Source organism: Elgaria multicarinata, chromosome 5 (genome assembly GCF_023053635.1).
Source record: "Elgaria multicarinata webbii isolate HBS135686 ecotype San Diego chromosome 5, rElgMul1.1.pri, whole genome shotgun sequence".
In the NCBI taxonomy this organism is placed as follows: Eukaryota; Metazoa; Chordata; class Lepidosauria; order Squamata; family Anguidae; genus Elgaria; species Elgaria multicarinata.
In genome coordinates this window covers 100,114,217-100,139,895 of record NC_086175.1, presented here as the reverse complement: position 1 = coordinate 100,139,895, position 25,679 = coordinate 100,114,217, and the positions used below count along the sequence as shown (strand labels likewise).

The 25,679-nt window shown below is 42.4% G+C and overlaps 2 protein-coding genes across 4 annotated transcripts in view; both read right to left on the bottom strand.

Annotated features, from left to right (window-relative positions):
• Positions 1 to 3,492: 3,492 nt before the first annotated feature.
• Positions 3,493 to 13,261, bottom strand: LOC134399083 (cell cycle control protein 50C-like). Its single transcript, XM_063126892.1, has 7 exons — positions 12,953 to 13,261; positions 12,023 to 12,133; positions 10,694 to 10,795; positions 8,738 to 8,828; positions 5,746 to 5,886; positions 4,141 to 4,350; positions 3,493 to 3,673 (listed from the first exon to the last, which is right to left on the bottom strand). Exons 1-7 carry the CDS (start codon positions 13,175 to 13,177, stop codon positions 3,495 to 3,497), a joined length of 1,059 nt encoding a protein of 352 aa, XP_062982962.1. The 5' UTR covers positions 13,178 to 13,261; the 3' UTR covers positions 3,493 to 3,494.
• Positions 13,262 to 15,263: 2,002 nt separating this feature from the next.
• Positions 15,264 to 25,679, bottom strand: part of CMSS1 (cms1 ribosomal small subunit homolog) — a 225,649-nt gene continuing 215,233 nt past the window's right edge. For all 3 annotated transcript variants that reach the window (XM_063126894.1, XM_063126896.1, XM_063126895.1), the window contains exons 6-10: positions 24,923 to 25,025; positions 23,272 to 23,332; positions 21,554 to 21,641; positions 20,137 to 20,225; positions 15,264 to 15,490 (exon numbers count right to left, since the gene is read on the bottom strand). In XM_063126894.1, the coding sequence (XP_062982964.1) occupies positions 15,407 to 15,490; positions 20,137 to 20,225; positions 21,554 to 21,641; positions 23,272 to 23,332; positions 24,923 to 25,025 (425 nt within the window). In that variant the 3' untranslated portion in view covers positions 15,264 to 15,406. The remainder of the gene's footprint in view (positions 15,491 to 20,136; positions 20,226 to 21,553; positions 21,642 to 23,271; positions 23,333 to 24,922; positions 25,026 to 25,679) is intronic.

Sequence of the window (25,679 nt, the reverse complement as noted above, 5' to 3'; positions counted from 1 at the left end):
TGATTCCTGAATGTAAGACACACAGCACAGACAACTCTCATATTAAGTGTTTGTTTTTTATTTTTTGTTTTTTTGGCCCAATGTTGGTACGGTCTCTCACAAGTTGACTCTAGGTATGCAAAGGGTTTTTTTTTTTTGTTATAGTGCAGGTAAGATGGGTGCGAGTAATGTTGAGTGGTTATTTTCCTAGAATGTACTTTCTTACCTCAGCATGTTCTGTAATCACTCCGTATTTGTATATGTTGCTAGAATTTAGTTAATATGAATAGCAATTTTATGTATGTGTTAAAACCTTTTAAATAAAAGGCACAATGTGGAAAGTCATGCTCCTTCCGTAAAATAATTGTTGTACATCAGACAAAATATGTAATTCCATTTTGGAGCTTGCTATTACAACCCTTTGTGGAGGGGTCAAAATATGAATATGCCCCGATGAAGTCAGATTGGACAGTCTGCCACTCTTCCTTGCTGCACCATTTTGGTAGCACACATCTGCTTTGGGCTGTGGGAATGAGTCTTAAATTAAACATCACTTTGGCTATTCTTGATAGAAAAGTGTTGATAAATCAAAGGGTTAACTTCCATGAAACATTTTTACTTGATTTCTTTGTTTATTAATACTAGAAGTATGGTGCCATCAAGCAGATGAACTCCTGAGCCATGGGTCTATTATGTATTTACACATACAAAAAGGTTCTAGCCTTAACAGAGTTAAGGACAAAAAAATGTACAAAATTTAATACAATTCAAATAAGTTAAAATCATCAGTGCACATAGGAGCACTTTTATTGCCAGATTTTAAATGAGTTGTTACAAAAGGGCTCTCCTTCAGATGGCCAGATATGTTTCAAGAAGAGTGTCTTCTTCGGTGGCCAAATACCAATGCTTGTATGTACAGGAAAGTTTTATTAAATAGGGCTGACTGCTTTATTTCATTCTCATGTAGAATCCTCAGTATACACAGTATACACAAGACAAATATTTCAATTTCAGTCAAGCCTCAACTGTAACTTGGCAGATAACAAAGGCCACCAATCAAAAAAGGTTGAGGACCCTGATATAGAATAAGATGTTAACGTTCATGCTAATACTACCCTCCCATTTTGCACCAAGAAAACCCAACTTTATGTGACCCTTCTCCTTTGTCTCTACAGGTTATACAAAGTGGTTTATAATTCATCTGTTTGTTATGGAGCGTGAGTTATTCAAGGCACTGGAACGCTGATCCTAGATTGTGGGATATCTTATGGTCCTCTTCACACATTGCTCGCACGAAGGAATGCTCCCACAAGGGGCAGTGGGGCTGTGCTGCTCATCTCACCCCAAATGTTCACGTGTTAGGAGGTAAAGCCTATGTGCATAGATCTATACATCTGTAGGTTTTCCAGCTGCGGAACTCAGACTTAATGCACGGACAACAGAGCCAGCAGAAGTCACACAAATCGGGCTACAATACCTTCCACGATGGTAGGGAAGACTGACCAGGTGACTTCTGTGTCTACTTAATCTGCTTTCCAGGCTTGATAGGCCACTTCAAGCCCCTGCTCTCCCTTAGGTTTTTTTTCCCCCTTTCTTTAAACTTTGGACAACTCTACAACTACAGCATGGTTGGGCAGAGTGGAAGTTGGGGACTCCAATGTCAATGGGGCTGTGAATCTGTTCTGGGTTTCAGTCAGAGCTCTAAAGGAGCTAAAGAAGGTGTTACATTTATTTTGGAGATTGGGTTAAACACCTCAGATAGCTGTTCTGACTGAAACCCAGACTGGATTCATAGCCCTAATGACATCAAAGCCTCAAGCCTCCACTGGATGGACAGAAAGTAGATCTCCAGTGATTTGCAGTAGGCCAACAAGGGATTTTGACTTGCTATTGTTTGACAACGTTTGGATTCCTCCAAATTAGGCTGCTGAAATGGAGAAAGCTTAGAGAAAAAACAGGAGTGAATTTGTGTGAGAAAGGATTATAATTATTATTATTATTATTATAAGCTCAGATTTGGTATGAAACATTCAGGGCCTAAGCATGTGCCTTAATTCTAAGTTTATGTCCTCACGCTTAACCCTGAGCCACTATTTTGCACCTGCTGGACTCAGGGTTCTAAGAAAAAGAAGAGTACATCTAGCAGGCCTGATGTCTGTACTCTAAGATAGAGGAAACCTTCAAACAGAGGATTGTCCTCTGATAGCCATTCAAATAGAGGACTGTCCTCTAAACTCAGCCATCCTAGTCTAAATTAGGCCTCAGACCAGCATGGTTTTGCCAAATAATTCCTGACTTTTCACGTGTGTAACGTAATTTTAGTTAGAAAGCTGTACATTCTAACGTGCTATAGAAAGCTGTGATCATGTGTCATTGAAAACCCTGGTTAGCTGTGTAATGTAGACCAGCCATTTTACAGTTAGGGAATTCAACAAACCAGGGCACAGTATCCACAGGATCACACACTGCCATAAAGACATTTTCTAGTTTACAATTCTGTGGTCTTTCTGACAGTTCTGCTGTCTTTATTACCAAAACATACTGTTAGGTATGTGCTCCCCAAGTAATGAAAAAATGAGAGATTCTGATGTTCAGAACATCAAAAAGCAAAGTTAAAATTATTTATTACATTTATATCCTGCCTTTTCCCTCCAATTTGATCCTCACAGCAACAACCCTGTAAGGTAGGTTGGGCTGAGAATCTGTGGCTGGCCCAAAGTCACCCAGTGAGCTTCCATGGCCGAGTGAGGACTAGAACCTGGATCTCCCGACTCCCAGTCCAACATTCTAGCCACTATATCACACTGGCTCAAGGCAACTTCATCATTCCTCATGTATACAAATACAGTAAGCTTTAGCATAGTGTGCAACACTGACACTCCTTGATTTTGAAGCATATGCTCAATGTCATGTGAGTCAGACTTGTATTAGATTTGCTACTCTTAATACACTTTCAACACTAATATGCACTCCCACATTCCCATATTTCTATACAGGTTCAGACTGCTGGCAATTCTAAACTGCTGATGCATAGAAGAAAGCAGTAGTAGTTATTTTGACCTAATATCTCATGTTTATTTTCAATTTGAGAGTGTAGAGGTAGAAGAGAGAATCTATGCACTTGCTTATATGCAAACCTATCTGTCCTTAGTGAGGCAGAACTTCCACTGAAGTATTAGCTAGAGTGAACTCACTGGAAATCAAGTAAAACTCTGAAATGGTGGCTTCAATAGCCATAATTTCTTACTAGCGTTTTAAAAGGAACGCCTGAGGGGTAAACCAAGGGGAGATGGTATTATCTACCTACCTACCTACCTACCTACCTACCTATAGACATAGCCTGGAGTTACTTAAGAATCTGACATTTGTGGCTTTCTTTTGATCAAGTCATGTAGCTAGAAAGACAGATTAAAAGTGCATAGTTTTGGCCTCTTGTTCATCAAAGGGCTTGATCTTTACATTTTGGGTTTTTTAATATATATATATATATATCAAATAAAGAGAATTGTCCTATTTCATCTTATTTTCCTTTTCCCAAATTTCAAGTGGACTGCTGTAATGACGCAGCCTGCCAGTAGAATCACAGCACCAGTAACCGTGTACGCTATTCCCAGAAAAGGGTTTCTTCCCCCGCTCCATCCAACTGTTGAGAAGATCACCTTTTTCCCCCCGCTGAACTTTGAAACCGGGAAATCTGATAGATGGTGTTAAGTTTCATTGACACTTTAGAACATAGAGGTGAGTATTAAAAGATACATATGTAAAGAAAGGTAACTAACTTTAGCTGAGTGGGAGCCATGGTATTTTAAAATGCAAACGGTATTTTAAAAAGACGTATTTTTGCATTTTGATTTCCTTATTCTGATCGATTTGTTGACACTGATATTGTCCCACACTAAAGTCTGGGGCTGAACCAACACTCATGTTGTCCAAAGCCTTCCTTTGCCAACTATATGAACAAAGATCTCATTGGTTCATTGTACATTTCCTCCAGCAAAAAGGCAAGCAAGAGATGTCGTCAGTACTACATTCATAAGTTAACCTATCAAGCAGTATTCTAGTCATGTATTCCAGGCAACCTTTACTGCCAACAAAAACTTTTAGAAATCTGGATAATGTGGATGGAACTTCAATTTTAACAAAGCCAAATAGAAAGGATACTATAGGATATTTGTAGGCCATAGGTCCCTGCTGGAAGTCCATCTGCAAATTCTTTGGTGCGCCTGAGGCGACGGTAAAGGTTCTTGAATGTAGGAAAGGCTGCTACGCGCATCCAGATGATAAAGTCTTCATTTCTGTAGCCGTTGTTCTCTTCAACTTCTTCATCTAGTGAATACGCTGGTTTTGGCCAGTAAGGTGGTTTTGCTGTTCCTAGGTGGAAAAATGGAAGCAAGAGGGGAACTGGCTACACGTCTACATGTTTTTCACAGCCTAGGCTTAAGCTTACTCAAAGGTGGCCCCAAAGTGGTCTAGAAAATCAGATTTATATTGTGCATCGAAGAAAGAAAGAAAAAAACGAGCATGGGGTTAAGCAAATGGAGGAAGGGTTGTGGATGGGACCACCAGTGACAAGGAGACTGTTTAGCTGTCTCCCCAGTGGTAGCTGTAAATATATCCTTTTACTTTCTCCTCTATAAGTGTATGATTGCCATTTATCCCCTATGACGTAAAGTAAAAAAAAAAAAAAAACCTGCCTTCTATGCTGACACTGAGTTGCCCCGTCTTCTGGATATGGGGTGCCAGGCAACTCAGCATCAGCGTGGAAGGCAGGTATTTCCCTCACTGCAAAGCCCCCCCCCCCAATGCCGTAGTTTACTTCATAGAAGCTAAATGACACACACACAACTTGTTCTCCATAATGATCAGCATTTGGCTAATGTACTATAACCACACAAAAAAGGAATGGATCTTTGGTTTGCCAATTCAGACGTTATGGTTTGGTTAAACCACAGAGTCTTTTACTAAACTCTGCACAAGATGAGAGGAGGAAGGAGGATGCACTTGGCTGATCCTCCCAACCATGTTTGACATCTGAATGCAGCCAGGGAATATACAAGTGTGGGCAAACTATCTGGAACTAAGGTCAACCATTAAGGCACCCAAGTTTCCAGGTTATGACAGAAAGTAAAATTTCTATTAGACTTTGAAGAGCTCTCTAAAAAGAACCTACTGGAGTGAATGGGCAACAGCGGCATATAAAATCTAAAATACTTGTGCAAAATGATGGTTACTTTCTCAACCGGTTTCAAATCCTGGTTAAGCAGCAAATGTCATTATTCTTAACCATGCTTAACATGAGTGCCAAGGCATCCCTTAACCATGTTCAAGTGAATGTGCAGTGGGAATGTGCACATGCTCTGGAAAGAAAGATGTTCCAGGAAGGAAGCGCACAATTCTGCAGTGTGCTCCTTGTTGCTCAGCCATGGTTAGGAGATCACTGGTTTATATTAATTAATTAATTAATTCAGGTTTGGGGGCGGGGTGAGGTAGTGATTTCATTGTTCCTGCTGCAGGCTCAGGAAAACCCCACCATTTGCAGAAGTACAAAAAACTCTTTAGGAAACAGCCCAATGAGGACTGAGCATGCTCAGTAGCCGTGGAATGCTGTCTGAGTGTTGGGGTGGGGGGAGGGGAGAGTGGGGCAGAGTGGCTAGAATCCTGAACAGAAGCACCCCGCTCGGCAACATTTCGTTGCCACTCCCATTACAAAGCCCATGAGCTGTATTCGAGATGAATCCTCTTTAAAGCTAACTGGATCATTCTTACCAGCAAATGCAGAAGACAGGTTTTGCGATGCCGGATTTCGAAATTTCACATTTTTATCTGTCCACCATGTGATCCCCTGTTTCAGCAGCGGGACTTGGATAACCGCTGCAGAATTCGGGTAGAAGAAAAGGTGTATTGTATCTGCATGGAAAGGACAAACAATGCTTTAAGCCAAGCCAAAATGTGGCATCTGTAATTGGCCAATTTTGCTGAGCTAAGAGAATATATGAAGAAATGCTCACACAATGTGCATTTAGAGCAGGGCAGAAAGGAAATAGGAAATAGGAGGCCTTTTAAGTTACCTGAACCAGAACATCTCCCTGGTACTGAAGGCAGATTGTAACTTCACAGCACCTTCTCCTTGTGCCACAATGACAGGCTATGCACAGGAGAGGGGGAGCTTCAGGCGAGCGCATGAAGATATTTACCATGAGAATATTTACCGTACATATCAGAACCCATTTTCTTAGTAACTAAAATGGAATTGCAGTTGATGAGATTTCATAGCTACACTGAGGTTACAATCCTATGCATACTAAGTTATGAGTAAGCCCCACTGATCCTGGTAGGCCTTACTCCTGAGTAAACCCACATAGGATTGAATTGTTAAGGCTGTTGAAAGAGCCCATGCACCCAGAATTAAATGTGGGCACGTGTAAGTGCAATGTCCTGAAATTCCACACTCATTCCACTCCTTGTTCAACGTAGAATGATGACTGGCATGAGAATATATGCATGCAAATGTAGACCTGAGTCGTATTATGTTGTCCACATAGCAAACCTGAATAGATAGATGTATCTAATATTCTGTTCTTGGGCATAGTGGTCATGCAGGTGATGACCGATCAGCTTCTTAGAGGAAAGTGATTTCAAAGAACTATACCAACCTGGTTTCGATTGCCCTGGTTAATGTTCTGAATCTAGGAATGGACAGAGTGTGTGTGCCCCCTTTGCTTCGTTTGGACCTCTCAGCAGTTTTAGACAAAGGAGACCATCATGTCCTTCAGAGCACCTTGAAGGTATTTTGCAGCCTGAAGAAGAGCCCAAATATTGTCCCTCCACTAAGGGTAACATTTTAAAAAGGAATGCTGCACCAGTTCTACAGCATTTTATGCCTTCATTTGTCGACACAAAGATTCCACCCATGGTGCCATCTGAAGCAGGTAGCTTCAGGCTGCCACATGAGCTGACAGGCTGGCAGGTCTCCCTGACCCTCAGGGGAGCACATGTTTTGGCAAACTGACATGGAACACCCAAATCAGTGAGACCTCTTTATTGCAGGAATTCCCACAGTAAAAGCTTAATGGTTACACACTACAGAAATAATATAGCTGATGGTCAGTAACTATAGGCTCCAAGAAATTCCAAAACAGTCAAAAGCGAATCACTAGTACTATGGTGAGATCCCCATCAACGTGGTTTCCACGTTGCCATCTCCACAGTTCTGTACACGAGGAAAAGTCAATCCATACATGGTTTCCACACCTAGGCAAGGGAGGGGGATGATTCCTGACATGATGGATCCAATTAGAGAGGTTTTCCGGGAAATGCAGAGCAGATGTTCTTAGCAAAGACTCCTCGCCTTTGCACCAGCTTAAAAAGGGAGGTGTAGGCCTCTTCCACACTTGACAAACAGGGTTTTTGGCCTTTCAGCAATACCCTTGTCCAAATGGGGCAGCACTGCACAGCCCACCCAGATGATACTTCAATCTGGGTGATTCTTCTGCAAACCCCCACCCTTTCTCTATCAATTTCTCACAGTCAGTGTCTTGCCCAAGGCCAAGACAAGCAGGTGGCCTGCAGGGAGTAGAAGCACTCCTACAACTCTGCTCTAAGAACACCAACAGAGATCTATTCACACAGATTGTAACCTTCTAAAGACTGACCAGCCCTTCCAGACTACTTCTAATTAAATCTTAGCTAAAACTACAAAGCCTTAACTATTCCTGACACAGGCTGACCCTGAACAGATGGGAACAAGAGGGGTTGTTTTATAGTACCTGATGGGGCAGTCGCAGAGGGTAGCATTGGGCATAGCATTGGTGAAAAGCTCTTTAAAGCCCTACATGGTCCAAACCTGGGTCTCCTCCCAATGAAACCTTTTTGAGATCCTCTGAAGTGTTCTTACTCAAGAGGTTCCCCCCCCACACACCTTCAAAAGGTGAGATTTAGTGAGGGGCAAGACTGGGCCTTCTCGATGGTGACGCCACTATTTTCGAACGGCCTCATCCCTCTGATATTTAGCCACTTCTTTGCTGAATAGAGAATTGATGTATTTGCTTAAGTGCCACCTGGATCATAATCTCTGTCCTTATTGATACAAAACTTCCACAAAATTATTTTTAATCCCAACCATTTTAAATATAATTAATAGTTATTATTTAAATTAAGGTCCTCATGGGTAGCCCTATGCCTTTTTTATGATTGCCAATTTTAGTAGTATTATATTTTATAGTTTTGTTGGAAATTGCCTTGGATGCTTTGGCAGAAATGTGAGACAAACGTTTATAAATAAAATACGTATTATGTCCATGTGATAGTCTACTGACCCATTGTGCATAGAGACGTGAAGACCTGGGGGGGAAAACAGAACAAAATAGAAGGAAATCCGGATTACAAAACAAAACAAAACTACCAATGAGATTTTTGGAAATTTTTGAAAAAACTCAGGGATATCTCAAGAATGTTTCCTTCTTTCCCTCAGTTTTTTCCTTTCCCCACCCACTCACCCACACCAAGCCTTTACATCTTTAATTGTGTACACAATATTTCCAGACTAGCAGTTGGGAGAACCAGCTCTTAGTCTGACCTGGATTAATGAACCTGATTGTGCCAAAGCACCAGCTACTGACTCACTTCGTTCATGCCTTGCCATGATAGCAGATAGCTGGGAAAGATAAGATACATAAGCAGAACTTAATGTAATTAGAAGAGATACTGTAGTTGATTGTGCATGTTCCGGTAAATATCACCAGATACACATGGCACTCACCATTGAACATGCTGTTTGCAATTGCGCCGCATGGAGCCATTGGTGTCCCATCATTGTAAGCTGCGAAAGGTGCACAATTGCTCTTCTGAATCTGAATTCAAGGTTGTAAGACAATTAGGAACATCTTTCTCTTGGTGAAAATTAAGGGGACTTCATGGCAGGTATATCATCACAGAAAAAAACATTTATAACCAGAAAATGGCATAAGATGTTACTCTAAGGGTTTGGTGGGTTTTCGTTGTGTTGTTTTTACTAATTGTATTTCTGTTTAATAAATCATAATCTTAATTGCAAAGTGTTGGCTAGCGTTTGGCAGGCTGATGGATAACATGGAATAGAGGAGGGGCCTTTCACATGGCCCAGTTTGCACAATCACTGCGGTTTAAGCCATAGTGCCTGCTGAGCACCTTTGCCTAATGATCCGTGGGGTGCAGTTTGTCGTGTCATCCGATCCCAGGCAGCATGGCTTGTTTGAGGGGGAAACAGCCCACAATAACCCATGGCCTGTTCTTGGGTTATTTGAGGGCTGTTTCCCTCTCAAACAAGCCGTGCTGCCAGGATTCAGACAACACAAGAAGCCACACCTGGGCAGTTAATTAGTGAATGGCACCCGGCATGCTGGACACATGCCGCAACTTAAACAAACCACCATGGCTTGATTAAGCCACGGTGATCATGCAAACTGGGGCATTGTCTAGTACCTGGGGAAAAGAAAAATGGGTTACCTGGATTCCACTCAAAATGCTGCCAGTAAATTATCCAAGAGACACATATTGAATGCCTTCTTTATAATCTTAGTCATGTCCCTCAACAGGAATTCTTAATCTGAGGGGTCCCAGACAATTTCCATTCCATTACTGGCTGATTTCTGAATGCCACAGCATTCTCTTAATTTTGTTTTGTTACTCTTCGTTCCACCATCAGGAACAAAGAATAACGAATTGGAAATTGAGATTGGAAAACCAAGCCACAAAGAGGTGAAATGAAAGCACTTACTCAGGATCATGAGGCTAAAGCCAGCAATATAATTTGAGCCACTTGACCTCCTACCTAATACTAATATGTTAATTTCATTTATAGTGCAACACTCTCTGTTGTTCATGTGGCACCCAACGTGGCTTACATACAAAAATAAATCATACAGTTCACAATAGAACCAAAAACTCCACAATAATAAAATAGGAATAAAGCAGCAAGGTAAAAAATCCATACTGCCTCCCCCAACTGCTTCAGCTCTGTATAAATCACTATAAATATCTAATGGGGGGCACAGTTTTGCATGCAGAAGGTCCCAGGTTCAATCCCTGGCATCTCCAGGCAGGTCTGGAAGATCCCAACCTGAGATCCCTGACTGACAGTCAGAATAGACCGGGGTGGACAACATGTGGCCCTACAACATGTGAACCACCCAGGGAGCTTCGGCTGTTGGGCGGTATAAAAATGCAATAATAATAATAATAATAATAATGATGATGATGATGTTGTTGTTTTTGCCTACAACACCTTCATTATTGGTTATGCTGGCTAGTTGTAGGCCAAAACATCTGGAAGGCCACAAGTTGACTACCCTATTGTTAGTCTAGTCAAGGCTATTCAAGAGACAGCTAGCGAGCAGGAAATGTTTTCTTTAAAAAGCGAGTTTTTTTATCTGGGGATGAAAAATCAATTGGGGCGGGAGTGGGACTGTCATACCATGCCCCAAAGGTATTTCCTAGTGAGGATGCCACTAGTACTAAATTACACACACACTCACACGCCCTCTCTCATGTTTATATTGTCCATCCTTACTAAGTATACAATAACAAACTCCTGACACTGAGTGGGACAGCAGGAAGTCTTTCAAAGCAGCTAGACTCCTTTCCTGTCAATATTATATCTAAAATGGCTGCCTTTAAAACGCTTCATGTGATAAAAAATATATATAAGAAATGCTAAAAGAATTACAAGTCACCTTACATTTACTTTCCGGCCCAATAATTGTGCATCGCTCCTAGAATGGACATAGCGACGGTGATTCTGATAAAAGTTATGCAGCCCATAATACATAAAGACGTCGCCCTAAAATGGGGGAGGGAATAACACACAGGAGAACTTTACAAACCTTAAACAAGCACCAAGACAAAGTGGGTCTGTAATGTGAACTTCCCTCAGAGAACGTTGAGGGCTGGGGCTCAGCCATTTAGACTCACACCAAGAGGCAAACCCCAGAAGCTATTTTATTTGCTGGTGAGCGAAGGCTAAGCAATGAAAATGGACCACTCCTGACTACTTTCCAAGGTCTCCACCAAATGTTAATTGCTTTGAAGTGGCAACATCAGGGAATGACTTGCACATCTGAAGCAGCCAAATAGCAAAGACACCTCTTCTGTTATCACCTGACATTATTTCAATAGAGGCAGTTCACATGTTCAGCTGCGGAGTTGAGTGTTGAGCAAACTGAGGAAGAAAGCACGGAGAGATGGACATGTGTATGGGAAGCAGCCCACCAGAGTTGGCTCCACTCACCCCAGCCACTGAGAGTCAAAAGCGAGCACACTAGACGGACAAACACACACCATGGTCACAGAACCCCTGTTGACATGTTACTTGCATGTACAGCATTGCCATGTCAAAGCAGCAGCGGGACAGATTTTGGCTCCACTCCCTAAGTTGCCTCTCCTTCCTCCAACGTTTGGGAGTTATGGGCCCTCTTGCCCACACACTTGCCCACATATAGGGACTCAGCACAACTGGGACACTGATTGTGGTGGGTCCCAATGATGCCCTACGGTAATGCCCTACATGCAAGAGGGGTTATTATGCCCAAATCACAATTTAAAATGTATTTAGTGTCTATTACAGCCTTCCCCAACCTGGTGTCCTCCAGATGTTTTGGACTACAGCTCCCAGCGCTGACCATTCCATGTTGGCTGGGGCTAATGGGAGTTGAAGTCCAAAACATCTGGAGGGCATTGGATTGGGGAAGGCTTGGTCTATTCTGTGCTAGATTAAGCACATTAAAATCTCATTGATATCACTGGGGGAGTTAAACATGTGCTTAAGGCTCTCCCATTGAAATAAATATGAATAAAAAGTGCTTGACCTGGCTGAACTTTCATGAAACAACATTTGAAACATTCTTTCTAATTCATTCATCTTTAAAAGTCTAATTTTAAAATGTTCAAACTTCAGTGGACAATGCACACCCACCCACCCATTTTTTCCTGTACAGTATTTTTAAAGCTGATCTTGTGAAGTTTATAAGCAACATCCATTGAAATTATTCATTTTCCCACAATTGCCTACCTGCATGCTTTCCCAGAGTGTGAAGTTAGTGAAACACTGGCATTCTTGGGCCCAGTTTGAGGAGTTTTCACGCAGCTTTGAACAATGGGAGCATTCCTCAGAGTAATTAATCTGCCAAGCAGCAAATGAAATAAGCCAAGTTTTTTAGATTTAGGTCCATCACCATAATCTCGAAGGAGAACTGGGCCTCCAGTCATCAATGCTTTACAGATGGTTTGGCCTCTGTAGATTTCCAAGAGATGGTCAAGTCTGACACTTCTTTGAGTCAACCATATGGCCTCTTAATAGGAACCGTCAATGCATGAAGCTACAGTAATGATGACATACCAAAAATTGTTCTGAATAATCATTTGGGAATGTCCCTCCTTCAGAGGTTCTGCAAAACCCAACCAGTTGTTGCTGTTAAATTGAATGCCATTTTTACTGTGAACAAAAGCAGGTCTTTTATTACAACACTAGCAACACTTGAAAGAGTGGTTGGTATGCCGGCACCACTTGCAAATGGGCCTATATATGGATAGTTGGTGGACTTTTATTGCAGCTTATAATTGAAACTGAGATCTTTAAAGCATGTACTATTATTAGTGATTTTTTAAAAGATCTGTTCTTGTTTTGTTGAAACGCACAATAAAAAATTGATTAAAAAATCAACGTTGAACTTACTATAATTCCCATTTTAAAAATGGAAAACGGGCTCAGACATCTCATTGTTTGTTTTATTTAGAGTATTTATGCGCCAAATAAATGCTCTCAGGAAAAAAAAAGTCCTACGATTCACAGCATACGCCAGCCAACCAAGCTCGCTAGGGCATGCTGGGAGTTGTAGGACCTTTTTTGGTCCAAATATGCATAGGATTGTGCCCTTATACATCCCCCCTCCAACTCTCCCAATATTTTTAACATACATTCTAACACAAAATTAAAAGGTACCTGTATTTCTTTGATGCTCGTTGCAGCCAATATTAGTGGGATTCCCACAGCAAGGCAGAAGAGGCCGACCACAAAGAAGCTGGAGAGGACTGATGCTGGGGTGAGCTGGGGTGTCCAGGCTGGGAGCCGTTGTTGTTTAAATGCAGTATTATCAGGGCATCTGGATAGATGGTTTGATGTGATGGTGCTTTTTTCACTCATGTTGATGCTCTTAGAGGGCGACATATCTCTTTCATGGGGCTCAGTGTCGGATCATAAGCTTTTCCCTGTCTGATGCAAACTACGCAGCGTTTTAAACCTTTGTAACTTCCTGGAATTACTTATTAACTTCATCCATCTGTGGTAATGCCCCATCCTGTACTTCGAAGTCCCAATCACCTTGAGCCAGCCTGTGCCATCCCTCTCCTGCTGTACTTTAATCGGAATGACAAACTAGACCGTATCAATTGCCGCTGCTTCCTGCACAAGACGACCATTTTTTTTTTGTTCCACACTATGACCGATTATTATTATTTATTTATTTATTTATTTATTTATTTATGTATTTATATAGCACCATCAATGTACATGGCGCTGTACAGAGTAAAACAGTAAATAGCAAGACCCTGCCGCATAGGCTTACATTCTAATAAAATCATAATAAAACAATAAGGAGGGGAAGAGAATGCAAACAGGCACAGGGTAGGGTAAACAGGCACTGGGTAGGGTAAACTTTGAAAATCCAGTGCACAGTGTGCCATGTTCATCTTCATGTCCTTTTTATTATCAAATTACGCCCAAACTGCATTGTACTTCATTGCACTGCGCACAGCTAAGAGCTTTCCCCAGCCTACACATTCCTATGCTGTCTTGCAACTGACAGAACTCACAGCTGCAAGAACTGGTTGGATTAAGTATCAATACAATACACTACACTACCAACACTAGATAGATAGATAGATAGATAGATAGATAGATAGATAGATAGATAGATAGGGTTGGGAAGGCCGTGGCTCAGTAGCAAAGCACCTGCTTTGCATGCAGAAGGTCCCAGGTTCAATGCCCTGCATCTCTCCAAGTAGGAATGGAAAAATTCCTACCTGAAGCCCTGGGGACCTGCTACCAGTCAGTGTTGACAATACTGGACTAGAAGGGCCAATGGTCTAACTGTGTATAAGGCAGCTCCCTATGATCCTATGATAGGGTAAACAGATGATTGAATGACAGACAATGGTCACACTGGCTCTACATTTTTACAGAGAGAAATTGAGAACACCCACTCACCAAGCAGTATCCATTTTGCATGTTTCCCCATCCACATGGGATGGTGGATGTGGAAACTGGGGTGGTCAGTCATGGGAGCTGGAGTGTTTGCTGATGAAAGGCCAGTTCCCTGGTCCATAAAAACCCAACTTACAGGGATGTAACAGCACGGAGGGGATTTTCCTGAAGAAAAAACAAGAGGTACACCTGTCTCTACACAAAGCCAATTCACAATCTTTGCAATTTTCAATGCTGGTCTTTAAGGATACTCTGGGTGCCTTTTAGTAATTCTATCTCCCTTTCTTTTAGGAGGGGGGAGGGAGAGAAGGCCACAAGACCAGAAACGTTTAAAATCTTTCTGAACAAGTGCACACCCATAGGCGGGTTCTTCCAGACAAACCTGGTTGAGTAGCCTGATAAACTGGCACAACAGATGCCGATCAAGGGAGGGGCCTGGCAAGCTAATAAATGGCTTGGGGGGAAAACCCAGAAGATATTTGCACAAGGAAAATAATCCAACCGTTTCCCTATGTTGTGTTCACACTCTATACACACCCCATTCCCCCCCCCCCCAAACGCAGTGAGGGGACAACGCTTGATCCAGCGCACTCATAAACGCCAGTCCTACTTAGGCAGAGTGATACAACGTTGGGCAGCAGTTGCTAGGCAGGCAGGGGAAGATGGTGAGGTGTTGATTCCAGTAGTCCACAGACATTATCGCAGTAATCCTCACAACAGGTCTTTAAGGCAAGCCGCTGCTATTCCCATATTGCAAGTGGGTAGGTGGTGGTTGAGACCGAGAGTGAGTGGCTTGACTAGGGGCCACCTAGGCTGCAATCCCATGCATGTTCAGACAGAGGACTTTTCTCTGTTTAAATATGCATAGGATTGCACCCTTAGTGAGTTTGTGACCGAGAAGAGATTTTAACTACCATGTCTGGACCACAACTCATTCTTTTTTAGCCTGCATATTTTTGAATTAGACTTAAACGCTTACGTTACCTCCTGTGCCAATGGAAACCTGACATACACTTTTGGTTTCGCTATCAATAAATGAAAAACTTTCCAGTAGAGGACACAGTGCAAAAGGGTACTTTATTAGAAAAGAATTGACATGACAAAAAGACCCAACATTTATTTCTGCTCTGGGCATTTCAAAATGGAAAAGCAGCAGACTGGAGAAGGAGTTGAATTCGGCTTCGAAAATGATCATTAAAAGAGACCCAACTTTACAGAGCTCTCTCTGCACAGTCTGATCAGCCCCAGTTCCAGAAGTTCAATGGTTTCTTTCCTTATCTAAAGAAAAAAGGTATTATATTTCAAGCATTAATGTTATGGCAAGGTTTGCATGCACACAATTATTGCTTTTTCTCATATTCAAATACACACACACACACACACACACACACTGAATCTGCACAAGCAAAACTTTACATTTCACACACTTTTAATATTTACAGACCACCTGCACAAATATATATATATATATATATATATATATATATATATATATATATATGAATGAAACACTATCTAGTAGCGAATATCCGTGTTAACTCAACCTCACTGCTAGTCACTTGCCCACAGCAATTCAAACGTTCTTTCTGAATCGGCAGCTGGCCACGTCGTCCCAGCCTGTGTACACGTGGGAGGCCAGACAGAAAGTACGGATTCTTGAACGTGTTTACAAGGAAGTTTTAACTTATACCACTTTGAAAGGTGTACTGAGAGCAAATAATGTCATGGTTACATTTTTTTTTTTTTGGCTGGGAAGCAAACTCAATAAAACTCAACTCTCCTGTGTGTGTATTACTTGTTTTGCCAACGGCAGCAGCTACTATATTAATCTCATACTGAAAAAGGCCACAAGGGGGCACCTTCTTCCCTCAGTCATTGAAACTTGTCATAGTCTCTACCAGTTGACTTTCCTAAAGTATTTTAGCAGGAAGCACAACTCATTCTGAATACTGAGAAAACCAAATGGCTTACTGTATGTGACACGCGCAACACCTTCATAAAAGAAGGACTGGAGAAAAAAGGTTGATAGAAAGAACAAATGTACTGCAATATATATATATATATATATATATATATATATATATATATATGGGTCCTTTTGTCAGAAAACAGCTAAGAGCTAAAATAGCCATTACTGTAAATATTTTACTTTTATACGATAAGGACACATTCCGATGTACTTTTAGACAGAAAAAAGTTCTGGCTGGGGAATGCTAGGAGTTGTAGGGCTTTTTTCTGTCTAAACACGCAAAGGATTGCTCCCTAAATACATTATTTTAATGTCGATTTGGAGCACCATGTTGCAATATAATTTGCAGGCTTGCCCCCGCCCCCAATCTAGATTGGATCCAGAAGCAGCTGCTGCTGCTTCTTCTTATCATCATCATCATCATCATCTATATACCGCCCCATAGCTGAAGCACTTTGGGCGGTTTACAAAGATTAAAACATTGAACATTAAAAACCAATATACAAAATTTAAAAAGCATAAAAAGCATAAAAAGAGACAATATCCATTTAAAACAACTATTCTGGGGTCAGATAAAAACTCAACATATGCTGTTAAATGCCTGGGAAAAAAGCCTTGATCAGGTGCCAAAAAGATAAAAATATTAGCACCAGGCAAGTCTTGTTGGGGGAGATCGTTCCATAATTGGGGGGCCACCACTGAAAAGGCCCTCTCCCTTGTTGCCATCCTCCGAGCTTCCCTTAGAGTAGACACCTGGACAAGGACCTCAGATGTTGAGCATAGTGTACGGGTAGGTTCATGTCAGGAGAGGCGTTCCGTCAGGTATTGTGATCCCAAGCTGTGTAAGGCTTTATAGGTTAAAACTGGACCTTGAATCAAGCTTGGAAACGTACAGGCAGCCAATGCAAGCGGGCCAGAGTTGGTCTTATTGCTCTGTGTGTATATGTGTGTGTGTGTGTGTGTGTGTGTGTGTGTGTGTGTGTGTGTGTGTGTGTGTGTGTGTGAGAGAGAGAGAGAGAGAGAGAGAGAGAGAGAGAGAGAGAGAGAGAGAGAGAGAGAGAGAGAGAGACACTAACTAGAATAAAATGTAAGAAAGATATTGCTACTTTAAATCAATGTCTGTTCTGGCCCTGTCTACTGATTTGTCAGTATATACATATGAGTGTTTGCCACAGATTACAACTGCATAGGAGTCAGAACAGTTCACTTGCATCCCAATTCTAAACACAAATCAGAGTGATTTAATACTAAGTTAAGTCTGATTTGGGCTGCTTTACTGATATGATCATATTGTAATTGAGGCATGCTTTAGTTTAGGTTTCGGTGTTATAGGAGAAAATGATGCGATATTTGTATATAAATCTACACAATTACACTTGGCACTTTTGTATACTGTACTTCAGGAAGCATATTTTTTTCTTTTTCTTAATTTTGAATTTAATAAAGGGAAAACAGTATGCTTGGGGGTGCAGCCATAAAATGCAACTTCTTTAAAAAAGTAAGCTATCAAGTAAAACGCCTAAACAGCAAATTGTTTGACTTATTATGGAAGGCAGGGGTCAATCAATGCATTCATATATTAGAAAACTGCTACAAAAAGAAATGGTTCTATCTTTAAAAACTCCGTTTGAAAATACACTGTTCCAGAACTTTGGATAGGCACAAAGGTTTTGAAAACAGCAGGACAACTTGGTAAGGCTTGCTTGAAAGGAGGTGTCAGAGAAACCAATAGGACTTGACTTTAATAAAACTGAGTTTAGGTTTGGGGTGTTAAGAAAATTAACAGGAAAGTGAGGATGATAAAGAGGAAGGTAGCCCAAGACAACGGCTAACATACTAACCTACCGTGGGTTATCGTGTTATCTGGACGCAGCGTGTTTTCTGCAGGGTGGGTTATCATGTTTTATTCTCTCAAACAAGTCACTTTGAGAACCTATGGCTTGTTATTGGGTTGTTCAGTGTTTAACAAGCACACTGTGTGGTTAACAAGCAACCCTGCGGAAAAAACCGCTGCGTTCAGACAACATGATAACCCATAGTTCAACAACAACCCACATAGGGTGGGGTTAGCGTGTTGTGGGAACCCAGCCCAGAAGACCAAGTCCCCTGTGTAAAAGAGGCAGAAGAGGAATGTAGGAAACAGCTTTGAATCAGTCTACTTGTCCTTCAAGGCCAGTATTGTTTCCTTTGGCTGTGGTTCCTCAGTCTCTTCCCCATCACCTACTACCCAATTAACTGGAGATGCCATAGAAGAAAAATGGGGCTTTCTGCATACAAAGCATGTGCTCCATGGCAGGTGTGGGCAGACTTCAGATGTGAGGGATCCCGTTTTTTTACTGGAAACCAGAGATCTACCAACTGGAGCAAAATACATACACTTAGAATTAAAGAATTCTGATCCCAGGAGTTTGTTCTGAAGACTAGGACTGAGTGGTGCTCACAGTCTTTCTACACCAAAATCCACTCCTAGTGACTATGAGCTGACTTCTTTTCCACAGTGCACTTCTGCACAGCCAGAGAAGGAAAGAATCACATTGTTGCTGCTACTGATGAATACCTGAGAGTCAGAAATCCTTGACAATCTACTGCAAATCACTCAGAGATCTACCAGAAGATTCAGTTCCACATTCTGCAGACAGGGCTGGGCAGAGGGGGCCCCAGTTGGCATGGGCCTATGATTTTGAGGGGGCCTACTCCGAGGCCCCCTGGTAGACGCAAAGGAGGACCCCTTTGGTAAAGATTTGTTACAAAGTAGCAATTTTTCTGTCATTGCCAGCAACAGTGGCCTCTAATGAGAGGAGCTTCAGTGTCCTAAAACGAATCAAGTCATACTTTCGGTCCACAATAGTGCAAGAACATTTGAATGGATTAGCAGTTTTGAACATTAACACTGACAACGCAAAGTTGCTTGATACTTCTGTTGTTGTTAATGAATTTGCCCAGAGAAAAGCACGTAAAGCATTTCTGAATGTGAAGAAGTGATGTCTTATATACATCTTGAATAAAAGTGTTTGCCATTACCTTTTTTATAAATCGTTCCAGTTCATATGTATTTAGAACGGATTAAAAATACTTAATGTGCAGTTTGAAATGGGGCCTAAATTTCCCATCTGGCCCGGGCCTATTACCAGCTTTGCCCGGCCCTGTCTGCAGAGCCCTGCTCTATGGGCCATCGCTGCCCTGGGAGGAAGGAAGGCAAGCCAGGAATGCCAGCAAGCCAAGGTACTGTTACCTGCTTGCCCTGCATCAGTTCAGAGCTGCCCCTTCTGCTTCTTTGCTCCCATGTTCAGATGAACTAAGCATACTCTGTGCAGGGCAATTTGTTATTGCTGCTGCTGTTTTTCTTTAATTCTAAGTTTTAAAATTCTGTTTTTCAATCTTCTTCTCTTTTCCCGCCCCATCTCTCCTAACAGGTTCAAAAAGTTTTGGTTTATTACATTATAAAGGCTTTTAAATGAAATTGTTACTATTATTGTTTTGATCTACTCTCAAGGCTCTGGTCAAAAGCTGGATACAGTAAGATAGACAGATTGAAGGATGGACACATAGCATGAAGAGGGACGCATTTACATGCCCACTTAAGATGCTGCCCTTAAACAGTGAGAATATGACAAAAGTGTCTTTAAACACATGTAAGGAACCGTGATTAACTGCATCTCCTGGCTGAGTGTACACTTAATGAAAAATCCAGATGTTCCTCTGTATACAGTGATTTGTCCCAGTCTCCTGCAGTTTGTAAGAGAAACCCTAAAAGATACCACTCTTCAGTCTGAAACTGACAGTGTGATGTGCATTTGTGTAAAAAGTCCCACTTCCGTGTATTTCTAGAATGTGGAATAGAAGTTATCACTGTAACTACAGGAATTTCTGCCTTTCCCCCCCTTTTATATAGCCACAAATATAGGTATAAGTATAGATACAGATGCAGACATAGCTATAGATTATTGCTTTGTACCTCAGGGATGTCAACTAGTCTTCTTAACTTCTGATCTCTCCAATTCCAGTCTAAGACGAGATACTTCAAGGGTGTCAGGCAAAGGCCATCTGAGAAGACAGCATGCAGCATTTATTGGTGATATGACCAATTGCCATAAGTGCATGTCAGAATGATTGTAGGCTTTTAGATCCTTTGCAGCCTAATCCCAAGGCAGCCAATCTATATGTATTTAGGCCTGCCTTTCTTGGTTAGCAGACTATAGCATGAACCCTACAACCTTCTGAAGACTGAATCAACCCTATGTCTTTTCAATAGCTAAACACAAAAGCAGAACAGCTACTGGGTTGCTAATCCTTACTATATTGCAGCAACTAATTCCCCAAACGTCTGCTTCATAAAAATGCAAGAGTTATTGTTTTATTATGCTGATGGTGTATTTTTAACAAGATTTGTAAACCACTTTTCTGTTCAAATTCCTAAATCCACTAATGATAATGATATAATGATTTCCAGAGGGTAGTTGTAGTAGTCTGTTGGAGCAAAACCAACAAAGAGTCTTGTTGCAATCACCATCCGTACTTCCTGCACTGAATTTCCTTCTAACCCCACCTCCACCACCGTATGTACTATATAAAAAAATGGAAACTGTCCATAATACACCATGCATCTGACGGAGGACTATAGTCCATGAAAGTGTATGCCAGAAAAAGTTGTTTATTTGGGGGTATAGCAGCAGCAGAAACACGACAAGTGGTAGGTGTCAGGAGTGGGCCCAAGCTCTTTAGTTGGCTTCAGACTCTTGATTCAGGTTCGGAGGCAGAGCTAGAAGCTGAAGCAGGGGAGGAAATTCCCCAAGAGTCAGGGATGAATATTCTCAGGGGCCTATCGAACAGGAGGCCCAGGTTCAGAGACCGCCATCCCTCCTTTCTGTGAGAACTCAGCCTTTGTTAGAGGGGGAGGGAACACCAGAACTGACAGAGATGACAGAGGTGGCCAGAGTTGAGAGGAGGTGGTCCGCCAGAATGGCTGCCTGTCAGAGGTTGGGTGCGGACCATCCCTGAAGGAGAAGCCAGCAAAAGCCTGGGCCTGGCGGGAAACCATCCATTTGAGTTGACAGGCAACTGTCTTGCTTTGTTTAGCTAATTAGGGGTAATGTTACAAGTGTGAAGAAGTGTTATGAACTGAATAAAGAGTTTGTGGATTGCATAGCGAGTCTCAGTAACCTCGCAGCGGGTGGGTTTAGCAATCCCTGGCAGTAGGTGTATGCTTACGGATGTCTGCGCCAGCACAGGTGAATCCTTTAGGACAAATGTGCCCTACCCTCCACCCCATTCTAACCCCCTCCAGCCAGTAGAGCTGGGGTTAGGACTGCTCTCTGACTCATGAAACCATTCAAGGGTATAGATGCTCCATTTTCATTGCTGTCCTCTTCTACCTTGCTCTATGAGTGCTTTTATCCTTCCAGGTGTTCCAACACCAACATGGACAACACCTTTTTCCAGCATCTTCACCTGTTCTTGTATCTGTTTTAAGGAAATAACAACAAATTGCTTCATCAGAACTTGAGGGGGGAATAGGCATTTCTGATTCCCTCTCAAAAAATTAACAACATTAGATGCATGAAGCAAGCTCTAAAGAGACTTTTGGCATTATTACATGGGGTGGGGGGGGGAGGGTGTCAGTGGAAACATTTCAAGAGGAAAAGGAAAAGTAACTAAACTCCACTGAATATAAACAGTTTGTTTCCTATTAATATACCATTAAATGTTTCCACCTTTTGCGGTACTGTACATATCCCCCCCACCCTACAAACAACTGAAAAAAACAGTATCCTTCTGTAGAACTGCGAAAAGTACATCTCTATAAAGTTAACATGTACAATGTACTTCTCTATAAAGTTAACACCAGATTGAATTTGCAGTAACTTGTCCAGAACTGAGTAGAGGAAATACGCTCTTTGCAGCGAAACTGTACTGTACACTGAGGTGGAAGAAACTATGAAGTGTTCAGGAGGTTCAACTTGGCTGGATGTCTAAAAATTGCAATTGTATTTATTTATTTATTACATTTTTATACTGCCCAATAGCCGAAGCTCTCTGGGCGGTTCACAAAAATTAAAACCATAATAAAACAATTGTAGGATTCAGAGAGAACTTTTCTGCTGCTCCAATTGGCTGGAGGAGCCACAGACATTGATGAGTGACAAGAGCCAGTGTGGTGTAGTGGCTAGAGTGTCAGACTGGGAGTCGGGAGATCCGGGTTCTAGTCCCCACTCAGCCATGGAAACCCACTGGGTGACTTTGGGCCAGTCACAGACTCTCAGCCCAACCCACCTCACAGGGTTGTTGTTGTGAGGATAAAGTGGAGGGGAAGAAGATGATGTATGCCGCCTTGGGTTCCTTGCAGGGAAAAAGGCGGGATATAAATGCAATAATAAATAAAAATAAATAACGAATGCTAGGGCCACTGTAAGGCAGGCGCATTGAAGAAGGCCAGATGACCTGTATGCTTATTGACTCCGCTGTCCAGCAGACTTGTTCATGGGCAACTTCAACTTTGTCCCCTCTCCTGGTACTAACTTGATGGCAACTTCAAGGTCACTGCTGCTCTGTCTTCTTCTGGTTCTTTATCTTTAAACTGGATTTGGACTGGACAGCTTTTCAAACAAACAGAGAACGCCTTCAAATAGAGGGCTGCCCTCTAACAGCTTATCTAATAGAGGATTGTACTTTGCTAAGTAAAATACACGTCCAACCTACATCACCTTTTGGTGTAATAATATGAATGTGAGTCACATTCAGCCTTTCATTTAAAGCACCAACCTGTGCTCATAATCCATGTTTAAAAAACAAAGAAATGGGAAATAGGAAATAGGAGTATGGAAATGGGAAATGGGAAAGCAGGTCCTGTTTCCAACTCCATCTGAGTTAGTCTGAAATCTGTTCTCATAATGGCTGGGTTGGAGGGTGTTGTTGCTGTTTTTACTGTACAAAGAATGCTCTACTACTTAAACGTTCCAGAATGATACTCTGAAATAAACAAAGACAAGCAATTGTACAAATTAAGAGTTTTGAGATAGCCAAAGGCAACAGCGCAGCAGGTGAGTAGACTGCTATTTTTATAATAAATAAACTCATCTCTAACTCTGTTTACCTTTATGTGTTTTGCAAACAATTTAATAATTTTCCCATCTCCTTTAAATGCTGTCATTGACCTAGAAGAGAAAATAGTTTCAAAAAAGGAAACTAACATGCAACATGAGAGCCACTTTCTGATTTTCGGTCTGCTTTTTACGTTCTCTCTCTTTCTTGGGTGAGAGCTCAAGTACTTTTACCAATGGTGTTAGGCTTGCTGGTCTAGGGGCATGATTTTTTATTCTGCTTCAGGTACAAGATGGCCTGGTTTCAAACAAGCCCAATCAAAGGGAGAAGAAGGACGTATCTTTTAACAAAATTGGTGGCTCAGCCACTGTAGCTCAAGGCCCCAGCATCTCCTGCTGAAAGGCCGCCCAAGTAGCAGGTGATTGAAAAAGTCTTCTCTGCCTGAGACCCTAGAGCAGGGCAGGGAAAATCCAGCAGATATAGGGGTCAGTTCCTCCCTGGACTGCTCCTGGGGCTGCACTACTGAAATTGTGCTGCCAATTTTGCTTGCCCAAATTCTGGAGAATGGCAGCAGCAAAAATGGGGGCTATTTTCCTTTAAAACAAAGTGTGTGGGTTTGCTTGAAAACAAACTGTGTGCTCCACACACACCTAGTTTTCAAGGAAATTAGCTCCTTTTCTGCAGCCGCTGTGCCACCAAACCGTGGGTGGGTGGGTGGGGGTGTTTGCCACCGCTGTGCTACTTCTTGACTTGGGAGAAGGCAGGGATCATTTCCTGCTCTGCCTCAGGCAGCAAAATGTCCTGGCCCACCCCTGGCTTATACAAAGGTACCAAGTGTTCTATACAGCTGAAACGTTTCTTTTTACACAATTATTTAGGAACTGCGTTCTCCCTTATGTCCGCCCCTTTTCTTTAATTAAAAACACACACACATAACCATATCAACCAATGAACAAACGAGAAAGGAGTGCTGGTGCCATTGGTGAAACCCAAGTAGGCCAAGGTGCAATGCACTTGTAGTATTCCAGTTACCTGATACCATATGCAACAAGAGACATGCCGTCTATATGGCTTATTTGCCCTGTGGTGGCTGCGCGGTGGTGCTGCGCTGGTTATATGACACAGCTGCCAACTCACAGCCACCGTAGGGCTTTTCCCCAAAGCGCCACATTTAAAAAGTTGGGGACTTACCCCGACTTTTCCCCTTGAAGCAAGGTCACCATGGTCCTTCCACCATGTGACCTTGCTTCAGCTGGGGGCATTCTGGGTGGATAGTGACTGCTGATAGGTTGCCGGAGGCCGGGCAGAGGGCGGGTCAAATGAGCCGAATGGCCGCTGGAAAGCCCGTGCTCCCTTCTGCCATGGGGTTTTCCTGCTCCCACCCCGCAAAAGCAAAACCGCGGGGTTTTCTCTGAAGGGAGCAGCAAAGCAGCGCCATGAAGGCAACTTCATGGGGTTTCGTTGTTGTCGTTTTAAAAAGGAAACCTTGATTTACGACTGAAGTACAGACACTAGAGCTAGGCAAGTAAGCTAAACTTGTCCAAGTATTCCAGAGCCCAGTGTAGACAAGGAGTCTGAGCTGTTCCATCTGCAACTCCGTCGGCTAGCAGAGGACAATGCTCCAGTTTTGCCTTTGATTCCACTGGTTCCAGGGAAAACCTCAGAAAGGGTGCCAGCTTCTATTATGTTGGCTAATGACATACTTGATGAGTTCCAGACAGCGGAGGGCAGAGCTGCAGATTATCAGCATCACCACTGACGACTTCTCTGTGTGGTTTTTACGGAGCTTCGCCCACTTGGGGCAGACTGCAGTGTGAAACACAATATGCATCAAGAGCAGATATTCCAACATGCAACAGCAGCGCCTAATTACATAACAAGATGTTGAAAAGCAGCCGGCTAAAGGAGCACAGCCCTTGCCCAGTGGCTGCCACATGTTTATGCTTGTTTGTTTTGTAAAACCACAGTTGCAAGCAAACGTATGGATGGGGTGGAGGTCTTCCTTCCATTCTTGCTTTGCTCCCTCCCCCACTCTTGAGCAGAACTGTTAGAGCAGTATGACAATGGAATCAGTTACCTAGGGAGGTCGTGGGCTCTCCCACACGAGAGGCCTTCAAGAGGCAGCTGGACAGCCATCTGTCAGGGATGCTTTAAGGTGGATTCCTGCACTGAGCAAGCATTTGGACTCAATGGCCTTATAGGCCTCTTCCAACTCTACTATTCTATGATTCTATGTTTCTAACTATGTTGCCCCGGTTGGGGAAAACACAGTGATCCAGGGGTGGGCAGAAAGTAGATCTCCAGACATTTTGGCCTTCAACTCCCAGCATCCTCAGCATTGGCCATGCTGCCAGGGGCTCCTGGGAGTTGAAGTCAACAACAACATCAGGAGATCTACCTTCTGTACACCCCTGCAGTTATGTACCACTGGCATCTGCCAGGCTAGGCGCTCTCTCTCTT

Bases quoted from the DNA above. Each gene is read 5' to 3' on its own strand.
- LOC134399083 (XM_063126892.1), bottom strand. From the start codon at position 13,177: ATGTCGCCCTCTAAGAGCATCAACATGAGTGAAAAAAGCACCATCACA. The intron at 4,351-5,745 runs GTAAGAATGATC...TTTTCCACCTAG, and splicing joins CCTGTCTTCTGCATTTGCTG to GAACAGCAAAACCACCTTAC. The intron at 3,674-4,140 runs GTATCCTTTCTA...ACCATCTATCAG, and splicing joins TGGCCTACAAATATCCTATA to ATTTCCCGGTTTCAAAGTTC.